Source organism: Artibeus jamaicensis, unplaced genomic scaffold (genome assembly GCF_021234435.1).
Source record: "Artibeus jamaicensis isolate MK-2021 breed Jamaican fruit bat unplaced genomic scaffold, CSHL_Jam_final contig_787, whole genome shotgun sequence".
In the NCBI taxonomy this organism is placed as follows: domain Eukaryota; kingdom Metazoa; phylum Chordata; class Mammalia; order Chiroptera; family Phyllostomidae; genus Artibeus; species Artibeus jamaicensis.
In genome coordinates this window covers 1,683,819-1,708,811 of record NW_026521972.1, presented here as the reverse complement: position 1 = coordinate 1,708,811, position 24,993 = coordinate 1,683,819, and the positions used below count along the sequence as shown (strand labels likewise).

The 24,993-nt window shown below is 34.0% G+C and overlaps 1 protein-coding gene across 2 annotated transcripts in view; it reads left to right on the top strand.

Moving 5' to 3' along the window:
• PCLO (piccolo presynaptic cytomatrix protein) overlaps positions 1-24,993 on the top strand; it is a 368,924-nt gene that overhangs the window by 287,170 nt on the left and 56,761 nt on the right. Inside the window, exons 14-20 of one of the 2 annotated variants that reach the window (XM_053672788.1) lie at positions 2,841-2,891; positions 6,235-6,359; positions 16,840-16,933; positions 17,702-17,773; positions 19,741-19,921; positions 21,504-21,698; positions 22,872-23,054. In XM_053672788.1, the coding sequence (XP_053528763.1) occupies positions 2,841-2,891; positions 6,235-6,359; positions 16,840-16,933; positions 17,702-17,773; positions 19,741-19,921; positions 21,504-21,698; positions 22,872-23,054 (901 nt within the window). The remainder of the gene's footprint in view (positions 1-2,840; positions 2,892-6,234; positions 6,360-16,839; positions 16,934-17,701; positions 17,774-19,740; positions 19,922-21,503; positions 21,699-22,871; positions 23,055-24,993) is intronic. The other variant, XM_053672786.1, reaches the window with a different exon arrangement.

Here is a 24,993-nt window from a genome sequence, read left to right as displayed (position 1 = left end):
ATCCCACCCTAGGCCTTCTGAGTCAGGAACTCAAGGGAAGGTACAAAGCAACCTGGGTTTCAGTAAGTTCTCCAAGTGAGTTTAGCATGTACAGGGTTTAGCGTGTATGGGGTTTCTCAAAACATTTTTGCTGAATGAATAAATAATTTCATGGTATTTCTTTACCCATTAACACGTAGAAAGCTTACAAGGTGTTACTTTTATTTGTTCTTTAAATCCTACAATGTTAAAAATTTATATTGAGAAATTATAGAAATATTAAATGATGGTCTGAAGTTTACGTATCCCTGAGTGAGATAATATAATATTCCCAAATATTATATGTACTTTCAATAACACAGAGAATTATAGTTTTAACTTTTGTGTGTTTTCATTAAGACTGATACTAAATATTAAATTACAGTATATTAATATAATGAAATTTATTAAAACCAATACCTTTAAATTACATTTAGCATAATTGTACATTTAAACATTTAGAACAGCATCTATTAAAATTTAAATGATTATTTACAAGTAATTAGTAGTCTGTTAATAATACAGTAATTTATATGATTGTTTCTGAATAAATGTAAGTAAAATTTGAATTTAAATTAGTAAATACATATTAGATTTACATAAGCAATGTATGTAAGACTTTTAAATTATTTTGCTTAAACTACTTTAATATAAATTCTTGTCTTTAAAATGTTTATTTTGCTGCTTCAAGCTGTTTTGTTTTTGATATTCCAACCAAACTCTATTTTATCTTTAAACTGTGAATAATTTTAATCAGGGTATAAGTAATTCAACTGAAGTGTTTATTGCTTTTTTTTGGAGTTTTATTGTAATTTTATATTGTAACATTTTAAAACTGGTGAATTTAATAAGCTACTTTTGATGATTAAGTGTTTATTACTTTTAAATGTTCTTATGACATACATCTTTGGATTCCCATTGCTGGTCTTGGCAGACTTAACATTCTCTGTAATTTTTCCATGGTGCTCATATGCCCCCAAAATACCTAAAATAGATGAATTCATTCAGTGGTGAGGTCCAAATAATTTAATCAGTATTTATGTCCTAACATCTTAGTAACCGTTAGAAAAAGAAACACACACATAGAGTAAAATAAAAAATATGTATTCATTTCACTGTAAATAACTAAAATTACATATCAGTGGGATATGTGTACCTGATAGGCACTGCACAACTATTCAAACTATGAGATCAGACTGGACACTAATACTGTCATTTCCTGTTCCAGGCTGATCTTGCTTATTTTGGTTCAGTACGTTTTTTTTTATCACCGCACTCATAAAAAACCAGCCTCACAAAAACATGGCTTCATTGAATAAAACGCAGTTGGCTCTGATCCTGACCTGTAACTACCTGCAGCTGGTAGCTGGCCTGGTGTCCAACAGAGGCTGCTCTTTTCCTTCTCTAATTTAAAATACCCCTCCGGATCCTTATGAGTTCCCTGCCATACCCCCGGACAACTGAAAATGGTGCATAAGTTTATTCTCTGTGTAAGTCATTAGGTTTGCATGATCTCTTCAAATAAGTACAACTGTTAAAAAAACTCAAAATAAAATAGGTTACCAACAATCACCTTTTGCTTTTTCTTTTGTCTTACTTTTGACTCTTTATCTCAGCTATTCCCCAACTTTCCTCACTGAGATACAAGAATATCTGGTTTTAGAAAACTCCCCTTCTTTAATTGAGATATAAATAGCTTCAGGAACTTGTGTGGTCCTTTTTCTAGATTCAGTTTTCTTTCCTTAAAATTTAAATAGTAGAAAACAGTACTAGACATAACTGTTCAATAATTAACATTTCATTCTTTGTACCCCGAGCATAGTTTTAGTATTAATAAATGACCATTCTTATAACCTCGCTGAACCAACAAAAGGTATATGGCATAGAAAATTTAAAACATACCCCATAACATTACCAATGATTGCATTAGCTTTTTTATCTATTTCACCGAGTAAGGCCTGGAATATTGCTGTCTCCTTTTGGTAGCTCTTGTTTCTCAGATCTAAAAAATCTAAAGGAAAAAGGTGGCAGAACAAGTATATCAAGGATCTTTCCTTTTCTAGTTAATCATAAAAACAAGACCAATACATGGACCCGTAGGGCCTTATTTGTACTAAGCTGGCCTCCATTTCAGTAAATATCTCCCGATCTTGTGCCACATTGCCTGAAATTCTGTTAGATCTGGGGTCAAGGCATCATTTCTCCTTTACTACAAATATTCTATTAAAATGTAACAACCACTCATTTCGTCAGCAGTGTGAATCCGTTTACCAAATCACATTCCTGTTTGTAAGGTTTTGCTAACATAAGGGATGTATTAAAGAAATGAGAACATAAGTAGAATAAGATGCAGTTATAATCCAGGGTGAGATGGTAGAAAGCAATTGCCTGGGAGGGGCTGCCTCGACAAAGGAGTGAAAGGATGGACGTTCCTAACTTCTGTCTCCTAGGCCGTTGTTGTAGAAAAACAGCATCTTTTTTCCTGCCTCTCTAGATCTTTAAAGCCTATAAATACTTAAACGGAGTACTTTAAACCAAAAGGGTTTATTTCCTTCAGTAATTGAAAATATATTTCTGAAGGTATAAAATTATAGCTTCAAAACAGGCTTAACAAAATAAAAGGTAGATTTATGTACCTATAAAATTAAATATGTATTGAGAAGTATAAACAGGCAGCGTAATCCGAAGCAGACAAATGGGTGAAATTCATTTCCCAGGCAGTGTGCTCTGACCAAATAGAAATTAATTTCAGAAGGAAGCCGAAATGGTAAATTCTGTGAAGGGTTTATCCATTATTATAATGTATGTTTTTAATGTTTCAGCCTACTGATGCAACAAAGGTTGTCTCCCATCCAATTACGGGGGAAATTCAGGTATGAAAGTTTTTTTTACTTTTAAATCATCATTATACCATCTTTTTTAGTTGTTTTTTTCCTCTGGCCTATTGAAATTGTAAACACTGTTAGAACCTCTTAGGTTTTATGACACATACTGATCAATAGAGGAAAAGTACGATTTCATAGAATAGTATTTTAATATAAATATGTTTTTTGAAACCTAATTATACCAGTGGAATTCTATATTTTGAATTCTGCCTGGTACCTTAGCAGTATTAACACATTTCCTGCCTCAGGTATTTTATACTTATTGAATGTGTTTCAAACATGAGATTTTCCTGGAAATTTATAGCTCCCTCTTCAAGAGTTTCGTGAGTCTAATGCTATCCTCGTTTCTTCTCCTGATTAACAATTGTGAAATAAAGGTTAAACAAGTCCTGCAAAGCCATGTTTCTTACTGGAGGTCATAAGCAAGTGTTAATTTATGAGGTCAGTTTAGTGGATTTTGACCAGGAAAACAGAAGAAGAGTAGTATAAATCAGTTTTTCAGTTCTACATATGTGTTTCTGTGTTTGTGTAATATATTGTAACCTATATTTCCTCTTATGGGTCATAGTCAAAGATATTAGATAAACCGTGTTTCAGATGGAACCCAGAGGTAATTTGGGGTAGATAAGAAATGTCACATAAGAAGAATTTATACAATATAAAATAATAACTTTGAAGATAGTAAGTTTCAATAAAGGGAATGAGAACAGTAAGTCTTAGCTATGTCTCCAACACCTTCTAGAGGAAATTTTCATGAAACACTTCACAAAGGATAACAAGATATTTGAATTAATTTGAGGATAAGCAGAGAGAAAGAGAAGTGAGTTCCTGGAAGAAAAAATGGTACAAGGACAGGCTCCACTGCCAAAGTAATGAAATGAAGAGGTCAGTTTGCTTGCCCTGAGATGTCGCTGTAGAGATAAGTTAAGACTAAATTAAAAAGAACCTTGGCCCTCACCAGATAGTTCAGTTGGTCAGAGTATTGTCCTACTCTACACCAAGGTTGTGGGTTCTATCTCAGGTCAGGGCACATACAAGAAGCAACCAGTGAATGCATAAATAAGTAGAACAAAAAAAATTGATGTCTCTCTTTCTCTCTCCCCCTTTCTATCTGTCTCTCTAGAATAAATCTTTAAAAAATTTAAAGAATTTTGAACATAGCTGAGAGGGAGTTAGCCTCTACATAATAGGGTGACCAGTAAACATTCTGGCATAAGGAGGAGGCTAATTGAAAGGACTGAGGAGTATGTACTGAAAAGTCATACAGCAGTGGCGTACAGGAAGTGCTAGAAAGGGTGGACACAAAGTAATCAGTCAAATGATTATCTAGGCACGCACTGATTAAAGTGAAAGTGGAGTCTGACAGTGGAAATAGAGAAAAAGTGCTGAAGGTGGGCCCCTTTCTAAGAAAATTCTGGAAGGATGGAGCCTGAATGCCTATGGACTCCCGATCTTGCTGACTCACTTTGGTTTCCCACTTCTAAAAAGCCTTACTCTGATCCTTCATTTCGCAAACAAACGAGCAAAGGAAAAAGAAAGCTAGCTTTTCTGATTAAAATTGTCTTTCTCTCCCCCATTTTTTTTTAACTCCTTGGCCATGGACCAGTATTTGCTGTGAGGTTTTTTGTTTGTTTGTTGTTGTTTGTTCTTATGTTATTTTCCTTTCCCTTGGGCAGTAATGTTTAATTCTATAGTGGAAATGTACACTAATGACATTCTTTCTTAACTCGTGGGATACTTTCCATTTTTCTTTAATTTCCATATCACAACGACCTTATTTTGTTTTTTAAGCCAAACCTTATTCTAAGTAAACCCTTATATAGACACCCAGGCAGTGAATCCGCCAGCACTGAGTAGCTCTGGGTGAGGATTCCTGTGGCATGTCACTCTCTCTTGGAAGTTCTAAATGTTTTCTAAGGCTCCACCAGAGTCAGTTTTGAAAAGCACTGTCTCAGGGAAGCCTGCAAGTTTTTATTTCAATGGTAAATGGTTTTGAAAAAAATAGTTTTGATACCACATCCGTTAAAAGTGGACTGTAAGGCTAGCAGAGAAAAGAGTATAAGGAAGAATTTCCCCTTGAAAATTTGGAAGCTGTTCCCAATCTTAGTGAAACTAATTTCATAGTCATTGTGCATTTCAGTCCCCATGATGGCACCTGGTCACTGCAGTTCTAAACTCCCCATTTCTCCGCTTCTTTCATGGCACTTTGTTTTATGTTTCCCATTGATTTCGTGATGGTCACACTCTGGGCTTTTCTGTATTGAGAAAAGCGACTGAAAATTCCCTTTTTACCATAAAACATACCAGATCAAAGTCATGCTAAAATTAAGGATTATTTTAATTATGAAATTTTAGATACAGTTCAATTCATCTAAATTGTCTTACTTTCAGTATAACCAGATTACATGTATTGTAAGATTAAAAATATGTAGTTTTATTTATGGATTTTCCCCTTTGAACTACAAATACTTTTTTGTTGTTAAGTAATAAAAACAGCATCAAAAAGAATTAATTGTTATTCTAGTGCCAAAAGACTCTTCCAGTTTCTGAGGAGGAAATTCAGTTGATTCAATTATTTTGAATTATGCACACTTCTCAAATATTTATTAGAAATATAAATATTTTACTATTTCAACGACAGTGTTACAACAGCTATTAAGCATCTGTGAGACAATGCCTCTTCTTCCCTCTTCAGCTTCTAAAAGTAAAGAACAAGATTTCATTATCTTGATCTCTTAGTCTACTAGAAAAGCAGGTGGAACAGGAAGAAAAGCTGTAGTTCAGTATCACATAATACAATATAGAAAGAGAGAAATGTACACAGTATAACATACTCTTTCATTTCAGTAGCGATAGCTCTATCTCAAAATACTGATTCCACCCACTGCTAATTATTGGGTGGGTAGAACTAAATAAAAGTAAATAAATAAATAAATAAATAAATAAATAAATATAAAATGATCAATTAATTTATTTTCAAAATCCCATTAATTGTATTCATGAATGTTAGACATTTACTGTTTTACTAAGAGTAGTTATTTAGTTTTAAAATGCAACTAGATTTCACTGTATGATTTTTCTTCTAAATGAATTTTAGGCCAGGGCTTTCACAGAAGAAAAAAATAAACAACATTTTTTCTAATAATTACATGCGCTTGGCAGTTCCCAGTTAAATTAGACATCTACTGACCGATCTGTTAGTTTCAAATAAAATGGAAGTAAGGGTTGATGCTTCTTATGAGAAAAAAATAATATAAAATATTGAATCACAATGTATTATATGTTTTTAAAACAAACAAAAATTCACCAGATATATTTCTGTTTCTTTAAGCTGCAAATCAACTATGATCTTGGAAATCTTATAATACATATTCTCCAAGCAAGAAACCTAGTCCCTCGAGACAACAATGGTTATTCTGACCCCTTTGTTAAAGTGTACCTTCTTCCAGGGAGAGGGTAAGTAAAGAATCAACATTTTGGATGTACTGCATCCTCTGATTTAAAAAATAGTGGGCCCCGGCTGGGTAGCTAGATTGATTAAAGCGTCATCCCATTGTGCCAATGCTGTGGATTTGATCTCCAGTCAGTACACATACAAGAATCGACTAATGAACACATCAGTGAGTGGAGCAACAAATGAATGTTTCTTTCTCTCTCCCTCTCCCTTCCCTTCTCTTTCTCTAAATCAATAAATTTAAAAAATAAAAGTAAAATAAATTTAAAATTGTGATACAATGTCTCTTTTAGACTCTAATTTCAAAAAGTATAATATCATTTTCTTAGTTTTATCCACTTGTCATATTTGTTTATTTATACTAGTAGATAAGGTGGAATCATAATTTATAATTAAGCCTTAAATGGTTCCAGGAGAGCCACTGATCATAATAAAACCTGCCTCAATGAGAGGGAGCACATCAGGAATTCACCTCTGGAAACCACTCTTGCTATCATCAATCAGATTATCTGTGAAGTCATTTAAGAAATTATTTGTGGGAGATTTAAGGAATTACCTTACATTCCCAAATATACTTGAGAAACCAATGTTCAAGGACTCATAAGTTGATATTTCATTTTATAGGACACATGTATTATCCGTTATGTTAAATGCTCATGAAGTGACTTGTTGATATATCTTTATTTACATGCATACTTCAAACCAGTGTTGTAAGAACACTAACAAAATTTTAAAAATAAGAATAATAGTTGAGATGTTGACTTGGTTAAATAAATGAAAATTATCTCTGAATCTCTTGTGTAATATATAAACTGCTCATATAAAGTAAGTGTTCTTTGAAGATATTTAATTTGCACATAGTAAATGCAAATTGCTATATATAAATAGCATCCTTAAGGATGGTTTCGAAATAGTGATTTGAACCCAACAGATTGTTATGCCGTATGTTAACAATTTATATTAGACAAATTAGCAAAATGGAGTCATAAGAAATTGACAAAAATTTTGGACCAGAAACTGAGAACTCTGGTTTGATTTTTGTTCATTTTTATTTAATTTGAGGAGCGACATTCCAATATTACCTTTTACTTTGCAGTCTCCCATTGTTGGACATAGCGGAGAGAAGAGTGTAATGACCCAGCATGTACCCGTAATTCAGCTTCAATGGTGGTCACGTCCTAGTCAGTCATGTTTCATTTTGCCCTCATACACTCTCTCCAAACAGATTCTTTTAAGTAGATGTCAACTATTGTAACTTTTCCCCACAAATATTTTAGAATATACTTTGAAAAGACTCATTTCAAAAAATAATCAAAATACCATGTATATCCATAATAATTTTTAAATTTATAAATCCTCACTTCCCTGGTACCTTCCTACTTGGTTTGATGACCTAATTAATATTTGTATAACATTTTACTCTTTAATTAAAGCAGAATATATACTTTTTTCAGGTGCACATGAATCACTCACCAAAAAAATATTTTCTGGTCCATAAAACAAACCTCAACAAATTGAAAAGCACGGAAATCATGAAAAAGCATGTTTATGGTTGTAGTTGGTTAATTTGTACAAGATCCAAATTAGAATTATACATTGTACCTGAACTGCTGTGTACTAATAATATCACTACAGGCAGATCACCAATTTTTTGAAATTCAGTTTTCGTATGGATGTTGAGAGAGCCAAGGTAGGCAGAGCCATACTGTTTAGTTGGTCTGGTGAATCAAATTAGGTAACATTCAGAAAATAATTTGAAAAGTGCCAGTTGCTTTATCAAATTCAGTATATATCCTTTAATTTTATCCCAGCTAATAATTTTACATAGAAACTGGAATTGCTGGTATTGTTGCTCCAATTTAAATTTATTGATTTAATTTATAGAGATCACCAACTAGCCATATAATGCAAGAAAAAGGAGTTGTTATTTTATGTTGATTCATTTACATCTTTATGTATTACTTATGCCTGTAATTTGGCTACATGCTTGAAACATGGGTATAACAACAAACTGAGACTTCATTCTGCCTTTGACTTGATTCTTAGAGCTTCGGTGTTGTTTAGTCACAATAGAACGAGATAAGTCTATGCCCAGGGTATATATCTAATTAACATTTGCTAATGAATTAAAATAAAACCCTACCTTTATTTTTAGTTTTAACGATATGCCAGAGTTATCACCTTTTAAACAATATGAGTCTCTATCTTAATTTATTGCAGGACTATGCTTCAATTAGACTATTATAAACTTGAAAATCCAGAAAGGTTAGGCAAATAACAAAAATGTGTCACTCCATTCAAGTAAAGCAGGGTCAGGTGGGAATTACAGTGAAATGAAGAGTGAGTTCCCCACCTAAAGCCATCCTCATGCAATTTGCCAAATGAAACATTCCTTCTTGGTGGGATTTGGCCCAGAGGTGGCTAATACACTACTCCTATTCAATTCCTAGCCCTTTATTAAATTACTCCTAATAATTACAGTGGCCAAATATTGGGGTTTATTACACTTGTGAGATACTATTTTCGCCTTGGTTCTAAAATTATTTACTGTCTCATGTCATTTGTGTGTTATGGTATAGCTCCTCTAATTACGGTTCTCATATTTTCTTATTTCTGTTCCTAACTTTCCTCTTCCTGTCCTTCCTACTTCCTGTTGTACCCTTTGCTCGCATCCCTGGAATCAATGCAGTCAAGTCATGGTTGTCCAGAACGCAAGGTAGAGTTGGTTCTCTCTCAGTGTTCAGCCCTGCTGTTCTGTCTGGAGTCATAATTTTGCCCTTTTGTGTACATGCACCTGCAGTTTAACTTGGGCTGTAATTTTTATTTCTCTACATGTTGGTATCTGTTGATTTAGGCTTAACAGCAAATTGTTCAAACTACAACATTACTAAATAGTTTTAGCAGATGTGTGCAATAGAACATCGAAAACTAGGAAATATTAAAAACATAGAAGAGTATGGATAAGAAAATATCACTCTTTAATTAGGCATAACTAAATTTTTAGTCATAATTTTTGCACTGAAATTAATTTAGCTTCTTATGTGATAATCACACCTTAAGTTCTCCTGAGTTTCCTATTAACAAATAAAAAAAAATCTAGAGTCATTATTGAAAAGGAGTTACCTGCTCTGCATGTCTAGTACTTCGTGTATACCTCATCTTAAAGACCATAGGTGTCTGGTTTTATCCCTCACGTAGACTTCGATATTAAAACATTTCCATGCCTTTATACCTTGTGCACCACAAAATCATTGCCATGCAATACAGGATGCCGTAATCTGCCTATTCTGTTGCATCAACATATGAACATCCTTTGTTTGCCAATAGGAGGAGACTGTTTTCTCACAGAGCTCATCACATGTTGCATGATTACATTGTCAGCTAAGGCTATCTCTCAATACATAGCCAAAAGCGTTTTTTTGCACATTTCACTGCATTATAAATTAAATGTGTTGTTTAGTTGGGGAGGAGAATTTTGTACCATCTGTAGCAACAGGGTGATAGAATTTTAATCTCATCCAGAATATTAATAGTACAGGATTTGTTTTTTTAAGTGACATTAAAATTTGACGTTTTTCCTAATCCTGACAAACTGTGCCCAAAAGAGGCTGTTTCTGATTCTTCAAGGCATAAATGTTTAAATATTTTAAAGAATTAGATTAGTCACCACAGCCTTTCTAGTGCCCAGAAACTCTTTGTTTCCTTGTAGCCACATGAGGATGGCAAACAGTGACATGCGGTAACTGAAAGGTCGCTCGTTATGACTGGCTCACTCATCTCGGGTCCCATCCAGATCTCTCAGGCCGACACACATAATCAGTCATTTCAAAGAGGTAGTGTTATTTTAGAACAGACTTTATGAATCACTTTAATCAGACCCTTCTTGTGTTTAATCCAGAAAAACTGGGGATACATTGTCAGAATGACTGGTTGATATATATTTAACTTAGAGGAGAACATGTTTTGTAAGTGTAAATAATCATTGAAATAGCCCAAGTCGTGTTAGATGACAATTTAGAAGATATAGAAATCACCTTCTTGTCATACCTTTCATCTAAAAGTTGCTTTAGTCATCTCTGAGAGCTGTCAGTGTGGGAAGGGATTATAATGACAAGGTTAATGACATTGTAAATTAAGCTGAAGAGGCCAGTGAGTTGAGTCTTTAAAAAATTGGCTTTGAATTTCAGCCCTGCCAAGTTGTGAGGTTTCTCCAAAACTATTTCCTTTTTTGCTAGAAAAGACTTACAGTAGCCTCCTTCCTGGGCCTTTTGTGAAACACACGGAGTAATACACCAAAAGCGATAAGCCTGTTGTATGGCACTTAATAAGCTCTCAATAAATGGCAGTTGCTATTATTGCTAATAATATGTAACTGTATATTAAACTTCATGTAGCCAGTGGTCAAGTATCTGTGGAAAAAAAGAGATGCATAATGTTTAGGCTACTGAATTAAAGCAGTATTTTTAAGAATACTCTATAGAAAACCCCAAACCTTTATTTTCTTCCATGATAAAGTATGTTATATCCATCATTGTCAACATTAAAGAAGTGCATCTCCTGATAACTAATAAGCACCCCACTGGTCCAATTTTCTTGTCTTCTTTTATTTTCTCTTTCCACCCTCTGATCAAAATACTCATAAGCTCAGAAAGCCCAAATGTCAGCCAAGATGAGTTGAGAGAAAGCCAGGGAAAGGGCCTGAAGAGCCTGTGGACTCAATACTTGTCCCTGGATAATTGATAAATAGAAATAAGGATATCTGAAAGATCTCTTCTGGTTTTCTCTCCTTACACTGTTGGACAAAGCACAGATTTTCTCCCAATGATGAGATTTTTGTGTGATTGAAGCTGATTTTAGTTATCGTGATACCTGTAAACCTAGTTCCTGTCTGGATTTTCTCTGAGCACCCTTGTCAGCAGAAGCTGTTTCCTACGTGACCTGTGCAGAGCTGACACAGGTGTTGTAATGTTTATTTACAATTTGAAGACAAAAATATTTTATTGCAGTAAATTTTAAAGGGAAAACAAGTAGAAGAATGTTTTAAGGGTGCATCCAATAAACACTTACTTAGCACAGACTGCTCCAGACACAGTGCTAGGTGCTAGGGTTAAGCATAGCCATTGTCTTTGACCTCAGGAAACACAGAGGACAATACAGCGATGGTCCCTGAACACATTCTTGCACAGAAAAACGGAGTTTACAAAGTGAGATCTTCTCTGCACATCATTCTAAATTAAAAGCAGACTTACTTTGAAAACTGATATATACTATATTTCTTTATGGGATGTATACTTTAGCATTAAAGAAATATATGTATATATTTCCAATAAAGGAAAGCCAAATAAATTTTTAAATGAAGATCTTAGTTTGGATAATTTTATAAAAGTTAAATACAAAAAGGCCATTCTATTCTTCATTCTCAATAATTCTTTTGAAATTAAGAAGAGAAACTCGATGAACTGTTTTTCAGCTGGATTAAGGTAGAATAATTTATTTTAAATATATTTTGCTACCTATATTAAAAGCCTATCTGCTTATGATGAACTTACTGGCCTGTAATTTAAAAAGTGAAAGGAAAAAGAAATTAGTGAAAACTTTGCAAGAATGAATGTTTAGTTTTTTTAAATATAAACACCATGTCCCATATTGATAAATTGACTTTTTTCCTCAGTCCTTATTAGAAAACTTCTCTGTTAAATGTGGCCTAATTTTCCTAATATATTATGTAACATTCCCATGAGAGAATTAATTGTGTTTATCAGACGAGGAAGGAAGAAAAAGAGAAGATGAGCTCCCCTATTTTCTCAACCTGAATTTATCCTCACATTTAATACACCTGATGACCTGGATATCTTCGATTTGCGAATCCACAGAATTGTGGAATTTTGGTATAATGTGGCATCAGAGCCCATTGATATCATCCTCCAGTTAGTTGGTACATGATCGTTGTTTTTTTTTAAAAACCTGTTACCAAAGAAATGCTTTTGTCTGGCTATCTATACTTTTTGTCTGGCCATATCCTCTGTCAGGAAACTCAAGTGCAAAATGACTGCAAAGGAATTCACTGGCATTCACCCTGGAGGACCAGGGATGGTGGAGCGGGGCTCAGGGGTCAGATGTGTTTTCCTCCTTTAATCCTGAAGGCACTGGGTACTCCCCCCACCCTTGAATCTGGAGGGAATTGGAGAATCAAACTCATTAATAAGATTAAGGTACTTTATTAAAATGAACATCCAAGTTTTCCCCAAGAAATTTCAGTTATTTGAGTGTATCCAGGAAAATAAATATTTATAGTAATTATCCTTAGTTCTATGACACTCTTAGGATAGATCATTCAGAATTTCCCCAAGCAACTCCAAAAGTTACCTAATCGTTTAATGGTATTTTATATGTACATACACATCATATGTAATTTATATTATTTATATGAAATATATACTTAAATAGGAAATATGTATATTTAAATTGATATAAAAAGCTTTAAATTATAGGGGAGAGAAGACAAACTAGATGCTTAAGCTAATGAAGCCTGCAATTAAGAAAATTGATGACTTATTCACATTCTATGATGAGCCAATCAATTGAGTTCATATCACATGTTTAAGAACAGCCAGTTTCCCTGTGTTTGAACTGTGGTCCTACTGGTTAATGATGATGCAATCTTTCGAACATGCTTTAATTTCTCAGAGCTTCAGTTTTTTTAATCTATAAAATAGAACAATAAATGATACCTGCCTCATAGAATTGCTGTTAGGCTTTTTAATGAGTTAATACATTAAAAGCATTTAGAACTCTGCCTGGGAAAAAATAAGCACTTAATAAGTGTTAACTGTTTTTATTTTGATTTGCTCACTTTATAAAGTGCTTTTCATGTGTGAATCATATTTATACTGGTATGTCAATACAATTTAGATAAATAGATGATAGATAGATAGATAGATAGATAGATAGATAGATAGATAGAAAGAAATCACAGTTCCTCATACAGAGTTGGCATTCAATAGTTTTTGCTAAATGTGTTAGTAGAAAAAATGACTAAAATACACATGTGAAAAATTGAACCAACCATCATATTTATTAAGATGATAACTAATAAATCATCTTGAACACATTTCAATAATGCAGACTAATGTTATATATATTGACATTTAGAATTTTAGTGGAAGTACATGAATTTGCATTTGACATAAATTCCATTATGTTATCAAATTATGCATATAATTTTTCAGAATTTGAAAACTTAATTTCACTATTCACTATATTAGGACTTCTGTCTTTAATATGTTTTTCCCATGATCTTATCAATGTGTTAGCAATATCTGAAACAAATAGATACTTTAAAACTCATAGTGTCATGTCTTTTTTCTAAGTTTATCTGCCTAGAAAAATAGCCAGGGATTGTAACAACAAAAGAAAAACATAAAATATAAAGAGACATAGCTCACTGTATTAAGTTTTATCTTTATTATAAAATATTTTAAACTTACTGAAAATTATAGAAAGACTCTGATACCTGTGTTATTGCTATACAATTTTATCAGCTCCTAACATTTTCTTTTTGATAAAAGACATTTTACAGATACTCCTTAAGCCCTCTGCAGCCATTCTTCCGTCTACCTGAGAGAACCACTAAGTAGAATTTAATATCTATAATTCCTAAGAGACTTACGAAATTAATGTTTGTTGTACATATAAACGTGTGAATAGATAATTTACAGTATTATTCCACATGATTTTAAATTTAAATTATTATAACTAGAGTTATTTTTCTGCAAAGTTTTGCTCAATAATTTTTAAGATACTTTTCTAAATATACGAATGTATACTTTACTCATTTTAACTCTGCTTACTATTTCATTGAGTGACTATATCTTAATGTACTTACTTATTCATTATCTTATTAACATACTATTAGAGAATCAATGTTGTGGTGAATGTTCTTGAACAAGATTCCTTGTGAATGGATGAGAGAATTTCTCTAGGGTAGAAGTGGAGTAAGTCAGTGGAATTTTTCAAGTGTTTGGTTAACTAAATTGAAACTTTTCTAGATATTGACAAGTTTATCTAAAATGTGTATGTACAGATTTATACTCTGTCTGCAATTTATGAGAGTACCTGTTTCTGTAAATCACTGCATAATCATATCCACAAAATCTTTTCAATGACAAAATTGTCAAATCCTGTTCTTATTTTTGAAAATTCATATGAGTTGGTTAGAAGTCAGAAAAGTGTTGTTTTATTTCTTAAATTGGATTCAGTTCACAAGGACTGAAAGGTGAGTTCTTAAGAGACATAAATTTAGTGGTTCTCAGTCTTGTCTACACATTAGATTTACCCAGGGGATTTAAACAATTCTGATGTTCAAGTCTCACCACAGACCAATTAAAACAGAAACACCTTGGGGTGCAGAGAAGGAGATGTTGGTGTGGTGCTGACTGCCCCACCTTCTACCCTCAGAATGCAGATTTCTAAGTGATCCCAGTATTCAATCAGTGTTGGTAATTACTGTTCTTGCATATCGCTAACAATAAGGAAGGAAGGGAGGGAGGGAGGAAAGGTGAGAGGAAGGGAGGGAGGAGGGAAGGAAGGAAAAGAGAGAAGAGGGAAAAAAAGATAAAGGTTGGTCATGGACTGGAGCGTTCTTCTCAGTAATGTTATCTAGAATGGATTGGTACTTTAGGGTCTGGGGAATGATAGTAGGCATTCCAGGATGTGGTGATGCTTGCAATCAGCAGCGTAGCAAGAGATAGTCTCATAGATTTGAACAGAACTACAGATCAAGGGTCAGGATCCAGCCTCTAGAGACAAGTATGTTATGAAGTCCAGGCTCATGACAATCCCAGAGAAGTAGGTTGGGGGAATTTACAGGATTCTGGTGCCCACAGGACCTGAGATATAAGCCTCGGCAGAAAATTCAGAAAAAGGCAGGGAGCATAGAGACAGTCCCTGTCTGTGTGGGTACCTTTGGCTCATAGCAAATAGCAATAATTCCAACCGCATCAGCTGGTTAATGCCAGCTTCAGATGCTCTGTAAAACTTAATTAGGATAGGTTGTAGAAATAAGCTTTTTTGTTGTTGTTGTTCAAGTACTATTGTCTCCATTTTCACCCCAACACCACCTCCCACCCTGGAAGCTACCCCCTTTGGCTCTGTCCATGTGTTCTTTATACATGTTCCTTGTTGGCCCTTCACCTTCTTTCTCCTGTTATCTCTGTCCCCTCCATTACTGTCAGTTTGTTCTTTATTTCAGTGTCTCTGGTTGTATTTTGCTGGCTTGTTTGGTTCATTAGGTTCCACTTATAGATGAGATCATATGGTATTTGTCTTTCACCACCTGGCTTATTTTACTTAGCATAATGCTCTCCAGTTCCATCCATGCTGTTGCAAAGGATAGAAGCTCTTTGTTTTTTTTTTCTCAAATAAGGTATTTTTAAACTTGTAGAATATAACCTTCTACCTGTTGTTCAGAGTGAATGGAAAGTCAAGGATAAATTCAAATGCTCCAAGTTGTAATGAATGAGAAAAAATTTGTTTTGGTGCATCATTTGTAATAGAAGCTATTGACATAAACCAAGAATTTATATTTAATTAAAGTTGTTTTATAAATAGATTAAATATCCTACTTTACTAAGACTGTCAGAATATATTTGAAACATAAGTTTTAAAATGTTCTTTTTTATCCATTCCTCAATGAAAACAATTATTACAAATTTTTTTGTGTGTTTGGACATAGAAGTTGTATACATCTTTTTCTTAATTTCTCTTTTTTATTGTTGTTCGAATACAATTGTCTCCATTTTCTCCCCACCACTCCCCCCTCCCCCAGCCATCCCCACCTTCCACCCTCTATTCTTCTCCCTTTGGCTTTGTCTGTGAGTTCTTTATATATGTTGCTTATAGATCCTTCCTCCTATATCCCCCATTATCCCTTCCCACCTCCCCTCTGGTTACTGTCCATTTGTTCTTTATTTCAATGTCTCTGATTATAGTTTGCCTGCTTATTTGTTTTGTTGATTCAGTTCTTATAGATAAGATTATATGGTATTTATAGAAAAATGAATTAAAAGGCCACTTGGTTTTGCTGACATGATTAGACACAAAAATATTGTAAAGTTAAATACTTAATTATTATTTATGAGGCAAGAAGTTGCTAATGTTACTATATGGTTCATGTAATTATCTCCTTCACTCAGGAAAGAGGAAATTTCTAAAATTATAGGATCAGTAGAACACCTGAAACCAATTTTTTTTTTCAGAAAAACTACTCTCGGGCAAATAAACTTAAAGGCATCCAACATATTTTAAAATTTTCATTGTTCATGTAACTTCAAATAAGTTTTGAGACATGAGGATGATGAGATGATTGCATAGTGATTCAGAACAAAATATCATCTTAAAATGTCTGCATGCACTTCAGGTTGACTATGAAGTAGCCAGTTTAGGTGAATAATCAAGATTACTCTCTCTTTTCTTCCAATTCAGTGCTGAGTACAAGAGAAGGACTAAATATGTTCAGAAAAGTCTTAATCCTGAGTGGAATCAAACAGTAATTTATAAAAGTATCTCCATGGAACAGGTATGCAATGATTATTTTCTATGTGACAGATTTAGCCTGATATAAGAATAGTAATAACAGAATTATGGAAGGACTAGGATCTTAAATTCAGAGAGAAAAGACTCCAGTTAGAAAGGAAGATGACGTCCATAGGAAATAATTTACAGATGAGTTGTCTTGTGAAATGAGGTTTATTATTTGCCCTCTGGAAGATTTCTAATTTGACTGTAAAGGCAAAGCTGAATATAAATCGTAATACAAGTTTTTGAGTTTAAGAGAAGTTAAATTTACCTGCAGAAATAAGATAGTACTGCTATGTTTTGGGGGAATTTACAGAAACAAAAAACTCTTAATTCAAATACTTTATCTAAATAGCTTAGACAGTTTTGCCACTATGAATCCCATATATTTAAACATATATTTTTAATCCCATATATTTATAGATTCTAATTTCTGTTTTTAAAGATGGGGGTAGATTAGTAAAATTTATAAAATAGTGAGACCTTATGATACTACACTAGGTTAGACTGCAAAACCATTAATATTTTATATAACATTAAATTTAAGCCCAGATAGTTTTAGATAATATTTAAAGTATTTTTTATACTGTCCTAGGACAGTAACTTCTGAGGCCAATACATTTCTATCACTACAATTACTTTAGCAAACAAAGTATTTTTATATAAAGGGAAAGACTCAAGGAAGTAAAAATAGATGAGTCTATAATACCAATGTTATGAAAATTCACAATGAGAAATGATGTGAATGACCTTTTGGTTTGAACTGTAGCTCAAGAAGAAAACGCTGGAGGTGACAGTGTGGGACTATGATCGATTTTCTTCCAATGACTTTCTTGGTGAGGTGAGCCTTTGACTTCATTTCCCCTGTTTGCTTTTGCTGTCAACTGCCCATTAAAGCTTGATGCAAACCATTTTTCCTAAGTTTATAAGATAAACACTTCTGCATAAAGTCCTTGGGTGGATAGAATTTATGTTTAATTAATTACCTTTCGAGTATGAATCACAACACAATAAATGGTTTTTACTTTACCACTTGCCGTGCTTACTAATTTGTAAGATTTTTTTACTCATTTGCTTCATTGTACAATATACACACAACAGTCTTAAGAATTTTGATACGAATACCACCATGAACATTATGATTCAAACTTTAAACATGTTTAAAAAGTTTTGCAGTTCTTTTCGTCCTCAGGATATATCCCACCACTAAGGATGGATATAGAGTCAAAGTGCTGTGTTTTAAAATTGCATGAACTAAGGTGGGGGATGCTGGTAGGAGCAGGGTACAGGACATAGGGAAATAAAGGGGAGGAAAAATGGGACAGCCGTAATAGCATAATCGATAAAATATATTAAAATTAAAAAAATAAAATTGCATGGAATAATCTCTAGAGTACACAGTTAGGTTCACTCATTGTATTTTTTTTATGGGATTGCCTTTTCCAGATTTCTAATTGAATTTTTTTGAGTGACATTGATTAATAAAATTATATATTGTTTTGATAGAAAGATAAATGATCATGCTTTGAATTCAGATGATTGTGTCAAAGATTTACGATCAATTTATTATAAAATGAACTGGACTTTTTAAAAGGCATCACCCACTGGGTTCTTTAATTGCTCTTTCCCACTGCTCGTAGGATGACGCGTTGTGACATTCTACATTCTTAATTCTTTCAATTATCCAGAGAAAAATCTCTCAAAATATTTTAAGAAACAAACTGGAAAAGATAATAAGAATAGTTTTCTATAATTCACAAGGAGTCTAACCTAAGCATGAAATTTGGTAAAGTAGGCCTGATTCTGTGATTTTTTTAATGTATCATATTTCAAAAATGTATATTTTGTTTAGTGATCTTTGCTTAGAGTAGAAATGATAAATTATTGTTAAAAATCATCTCCAAAAAGATATAACACCTGGAAAATGTGATGTCCTTTTGATACGGGTAACAGAACACATTTGTGTTAGTCTGGGTAACATGAGGGCTTGTTTGATTCCGAGACTCTGTACCTTCCTTTTCCATCAGACTGGACCATCTGACCTTCACTCACCTGTAGGTTCCATGCTGGTGCAGCCACTTGGGCTAATCTTGATCTTACACAAGACTACTCTAAAGTATAGATTTATATCTGACTTAATGCCCTGTTTCAGAAAACTGGCTTAATGAAGTCCGTATAGTTTGTGTATATTTATATGAACCTAGAACATATCTTCATTGTGCTGGTGTTCACTTTTTATATCTCAGTAAGTCTAAGATGCCAGCAACTGTAAAACATACCATTATTGATGAAACACTAAGAAAGAAAAAATACTACCAATTCAGCCATGACACAGTGCTTTCTTATCCTAAACTGTTAGTTATATACCTGTTTCAGATATAAACTAAAGTTTGTTAGTTCAGATATGAACTAACGTTAGGAATTGCAAGTTACTTATTCTTTTTTTATTTTAACCTTCATAACTAAAATCAATCTTCCAAACTGCTAGCCAAGTTGAGGACCAGAAAGTGTCCATTTCACAAAGCTTTATTTCATAAGGAGATTGATTTTTTTCATCCTTTTACATCACCACCAAAAAATTGAATTAGTAGTCCAAGATTTTACACAGTTCAATTTAACCAAACATTCGTTAAGTATCTAGTGTACATCAGTGCTCATGCCCAATATTATGGCTGAGGAAATACGAGGACGACAACCTCATTATCCTTGGGTTTATATCTTTGAAAAGGTTTCAGATCACAGAAAAAAGTAACAAATTTATAAGAGCTTCATGTATAAATCGTGTTGATTTCACTGTACTTTTTTTAGGTATTGATTGATTTATCTAGCACATCTCACCTGGATAACACGCCTCGGTGGTATCCTCTCAAAGAACAGACAGAAAGCATCGATCAGGGCAAGCCCCACTCTGGCCAGAGCAGCCAGCAGTCTCCGAAGCCCTCCGTCATCAAAAGCAGGAGCCACGGAATCTTCCCTGACCCAGCCAAGGGTAGGAGATATTTCAAGTAGAAAAAGCTTTCGTCTCTTTGTTCACGCAGTTTCTTCTGTAATATGTATGCTTGTATATTGAATACATTTTGTGTTTTGAATTCTATTAGAAAACATTAAATATAATGCAAAGAGTAATGTATATGAAATGAGAAGAAATGGGACGTGGTCTCAGGTCAGCCCATGATTAGGTTTATGGCGTTGTGATCTTTACCTCGCTGACTCTCCATTTTGCAACCTGTAGAATGGAGTAGGTTTGGATATATAAGCTATTGGGTCATTTCCAGATTTCAAAATCCATGACAATTTGATTTTATAATTGAATTGGGGTGTTTCTTAAAGAATATATAAAAATTCTCAGCAGTTCATTGACTAGACATAATCATCATTATCATTTATACATATTTCTTCTAATTGTTGAAATACTTATTTTTCATAGGTTTATTCATTCTTACATGTTGTATATAGTGTATGATTATATATAAGTTTGCTTCCTCCTTTTTACTTATCACATCAAAAACATTTTTCCTTGTCATCAAATTAATTGGTATGCTGAAATTTATTTAAAGTTTTCATAAATGTTTGACTCGAGCTATTTCTGTGACTTTTTAAAAAAACAAATAGTACTTTGAAAATATCATCGCCATACATTGCTTTTGGAAATATGCACAGCATTCCCATCTGAAGGAGCTTTTCCTTTGGGAGGTTTATTACCAATTGCCCTACAACACAACATTAATCTTCATCATAAACTGAGTTATGGCCTGTGTGAGATAACCATCCAGTGTCTTACATCGATATACTGAACTATTTATAAGTATTAAATACACATTTTTATATGGAACCTAATATTGCTTCCTTCTTTCCTACTCTCAGAAAGTACATCCAATTGAAAACTGGTCCTTTACCTATTAGAAAGGAATGGATTATAAGGACAAGTGTTCTGGGAAATAGAAAACAGAGGCAATCCATGTCCAGTAGGCCACTAAATTGATATGACAAACCACTGACCACATGGGTGCTATAGATTTATTATGGATGAATTTTATAGATTACTCATGGATTCCACAAAGCCAGATCAGCTCTGGCCTGATTAACATTCTGGAAGATCATTAGTATAAAGACCTCTCTCTGTGTGACTATTAGGATGTGCATATACATTCTCAAAATCACCTGAGGTGAGGATTCTACAATCTTCACCTTTACTATGTCCTAGTGACCCACACATCTTCATCCAAGAATTCACCTTCTCCCTACAGCTCCTCTGGTGACAATGGAAGCCTTACCTGGTCCATGTTAGAATTAGCAGCATTGCTTGGTGAAACTGTAATACATTCATTCACATGAAGTTAGTTAGAATGTATTCCTCTGCTCACACTTTTCAACATTGTTATCCATTCGCCTTTACTCCTCAGATTTTTCCCAAGTATTTAATGATATTACTGTATGGTGAGCAGTCCCATAAAAGAGCTAAAGAAACAGATTAACCTAAATCTCAAGACAGTTTCAAATTACATGAGACCAAACTTGACAGAAGGAATGCTGGGGAAACTTTAACTCATGTTTTGCTCTTTTGTAACCAGACATGCAGGTTCCCACCATTGAGAAATCCCATAGTAGTCCCGGTAGCTCGAAATCCTCATCTGAAGGCCATCTCCGCTCTCATGGACCATCTCGCAGCCAAAGCAAAACCAGCGTCACTCAGACCCACCTGGAAGACGCAGGGGCTGCTATAGCCGCTGCTGAAGCTGCTGTGCAACAACTCCGCCTTCAACCAAGTAAAAGACGCAAATAAATTCCTCAGCATGGCAGCTTAATGTTCATCTGTTGCCTTTCTTTCCTGCTGTCCCTTCCTGTTTGCTTTCTGTTTTTGGCACACCCTGCTCACTCTGTTCTTTGTCCCTTTGTCTGTGTAAGAACCTTCAATACATAAATATGCTCTTTCTTATTTAGATTTCTTTACTTTACATAGAGTGCAGTAAAACTGGCTGTTTCTACTCTGTCTCCACCATCCATCCAACCTGCCCCATGGCGTTTGGTGGCTGTGTCTGTGGTGTTCGTAGGCAAACGATGTCATGTGTCCTTTTTGTGTGCACTAAACTATCCTTTAGAATATAGGAATTACAAGCACAGTGGCTGCCAACTTTCCAGGCATTAAACACACACACAAAGCACACACACAAGCATTTAAAGCAGATTATCCATGAGATTCTCAATTCTAAAAACACTCAGAAATTTAAGGCAGAAAAGGAATATGACCAACAGTCAAGTTTTAGAACCTAGAGGGAAAAGCCATTTTAGGCTTAAAAATATTAATAGATTATCCGTGTGAAACATTGTCATTTTCCATGCGGGAAACTTTACGGTCTTTTGAGAAAGAAATCAGTGAAGAAAATCATGTTTTTTATATTATCAAGAAAGAATATAATATTAAAGTGTATATAAGCATATGTGATGAGGCAGTACAACCTCACCGAGGAACATAATCCGTTCTGTTGGATCATACTTTGCATTTGATAACTGAGAACATATAGGTTATTTTTCTCTAACCTTTGGAACTCTTTTTTGACTGTCAAATGTCACTTAAAGCATAGCAATTTACCCATCTTAACTGCTGCATTTCCATTCAGTTTGTGAAAACTTAGTCAATTGATATGTAAAACCTTAAATAGAGATTTTTACAAATGTAGGTGTGCTGTTACTTCCAAGAGGCACTAACTAGACAATGGAGAAAGAGGAACACATTCCCCCAATCTCCCAAAGTCATCATTTCCAAAGAAACAGCCAGTTTTAACCCCTTTAGTGCTGTGCATGTGGTGTCATTTTGGCATTTGAAAACACAACTTATTTCAGTAGAGCAAAAGATCACTTCTGTTTGCATGACTAACATTTAAGCTGGTTTCATCTGAGGATACATACTCTGGGTTTCCATTTCACCCACACTGCCACAGCAGCACATAAAAGCGGTCAGTCTAATCATGCCAGGAAGCAGCACAGACACAGCATAGCAGGAGTCCTCCCCATTCAAAGAACTCAGTCTGATAATCTGCCTCCACCAGCCAATGGCAACCAAGACCAAAGCCAGCTAGCCCTCAGGAAGGTGATGTCTGATGGACCAGTCAAGCCAGAAGGAGGTGAGCAGAAAGGCGCTGTTCAAAGCACACAGCAAGAACATTCCCCAAATTTAAAGCCCTCATCTTTTAATTTTTAGAGATTGTCTGATAAAATATGTTTATCCACTTTTTAATGTGCTTTTGTGGGCATGGCATTTCAGGACTTCATCATCACCGTGTAAGTCCCAAGATCAGTCCCATAATATACTGACTACAGTGATTTGTATTTTTCTATGCACTGGGCATCTTTTGACTTTTGTTGGGAAATAGATGAATGGTATTCATATGACAGAATGGAATGCATGCTACTAACCAAATCTGTTCAAGCATGACTATAAATATGTTGCATTGTGATAAAACTTTAAACTGCTCTCAAGTTAGTGTACCAGCTAATAATGTAGATCAGTTTTTGTTACATATCATTTCAAGTGTAACTTTTAAAAAAATTCAGTGGATTTTGGAAATTCCTAGAGGAAAGTGAAGGAAAAATTGTTAATGCACCCATCCACCTTTCCACGGTGAAAGTTCTCTATCCTACAAACAGACATTTTCCACTCATGTTTCCGTAGTTGTCAAGTGTATCGTGTTGGGCATGTGAATATCCAAGTGCCTGTGTAATAAATAAAGTATCTTTATTTCATTCATAAACTACTGGGTTCTGAGCCATTGTTATACGATGCAGCTTAAAATGAGTGTGTCAGTTTTTGCTTTCTCATTTGATTCCTTGCAGTAGAGTATTCATGGTTACCGCTCCATTGTTGGTGAGAGTTGTAATGAATGGTAGAGCTTTGGGGAGCAGACCAGAGTTTCATGTCAAAAACATTGTAAGATAGATAGAAAATTATTCCAGAATACAGAGCTTACATAAACATGTAAGTAAATAATGGAGTCGGGCTACTCTTAAGCAAGGCTTTTACTATTTCTTGCTCTCACATCTGATGTACTCCACAATCTTCTCAATTTCCTGGATAGAAAAAGACAGATTCTATGTGTCCTTGCTCTGGAGAAGCATCTAAACTTTATTCCATAGCTGTGATCAGAAAAGAGAGCAAATTTATATCTGTCCCTAACACGACACAGCATTTGTGGAATTTTCCTAGAGAAAGAGTGCCTCTACCAATGATAAAACTCAAACAAGGGTGATTATAACAATTATCTTCAAAAACATAAAGAAAATAAAGTTTAAAAAATAAGATAGCTATGTTTGCCCCTTAGGTCTCTTCCAACCCTAAAATACCTGATTTTATGATTCGATAGTTCCACAAAACTAAAATCAAACCTTGTACTATGCTAGAGCAGAAGTTGTCTGTATTCTCAGAAAATTAAAAAATATAGTACACTCTTGTCCCAATTAATTAGACGTTAGGGGCTATGGAAGATGTATGTGGCAGTGTGGAGGGTGAAGCATTGTGATGTTTCTTGAATTAGCTAGGTAACTAAGGAAACAATTGGGGTAAATGTTAGCATAGTTCTGAATGTGCCCAATTTATAGATTAGCTCCAAAGCACAAATTCTCTTTTCTAGTTAGCTTTACTAGTACATTCTAAAAGTATTTAAGATTCCTCCTCTCACCTTTTTTCATCAAATAAGTTTTGTTGATTTCTTAATGATATTCATTTTCTTCCTTCAAATATTTTGTAATTATAAATATCAAAGTAGGCAGTTACTTCCCTTATTTCACATTCTGTGTTCAATCATGATTTAAGTTACTGTATAATATTTTGCCCCTTTTTAAAAATAAATATTATTGTTAACATTTTAGTAAATTGTTTTCAATCCCCTTTTTACAAATAATACTCTGATGGATATTCTCATATATTTAGGGTGCTGTGATTGAATCTTGAAATCATTCTTTATTGAAATTACAATCAAAAGAATATTAAGATGCCATAGTATGGATTCTTGTTTAACTTTATTCTAATAGGTGATAAAGCAAATGCCCATTTTCTAAAATAGAGTT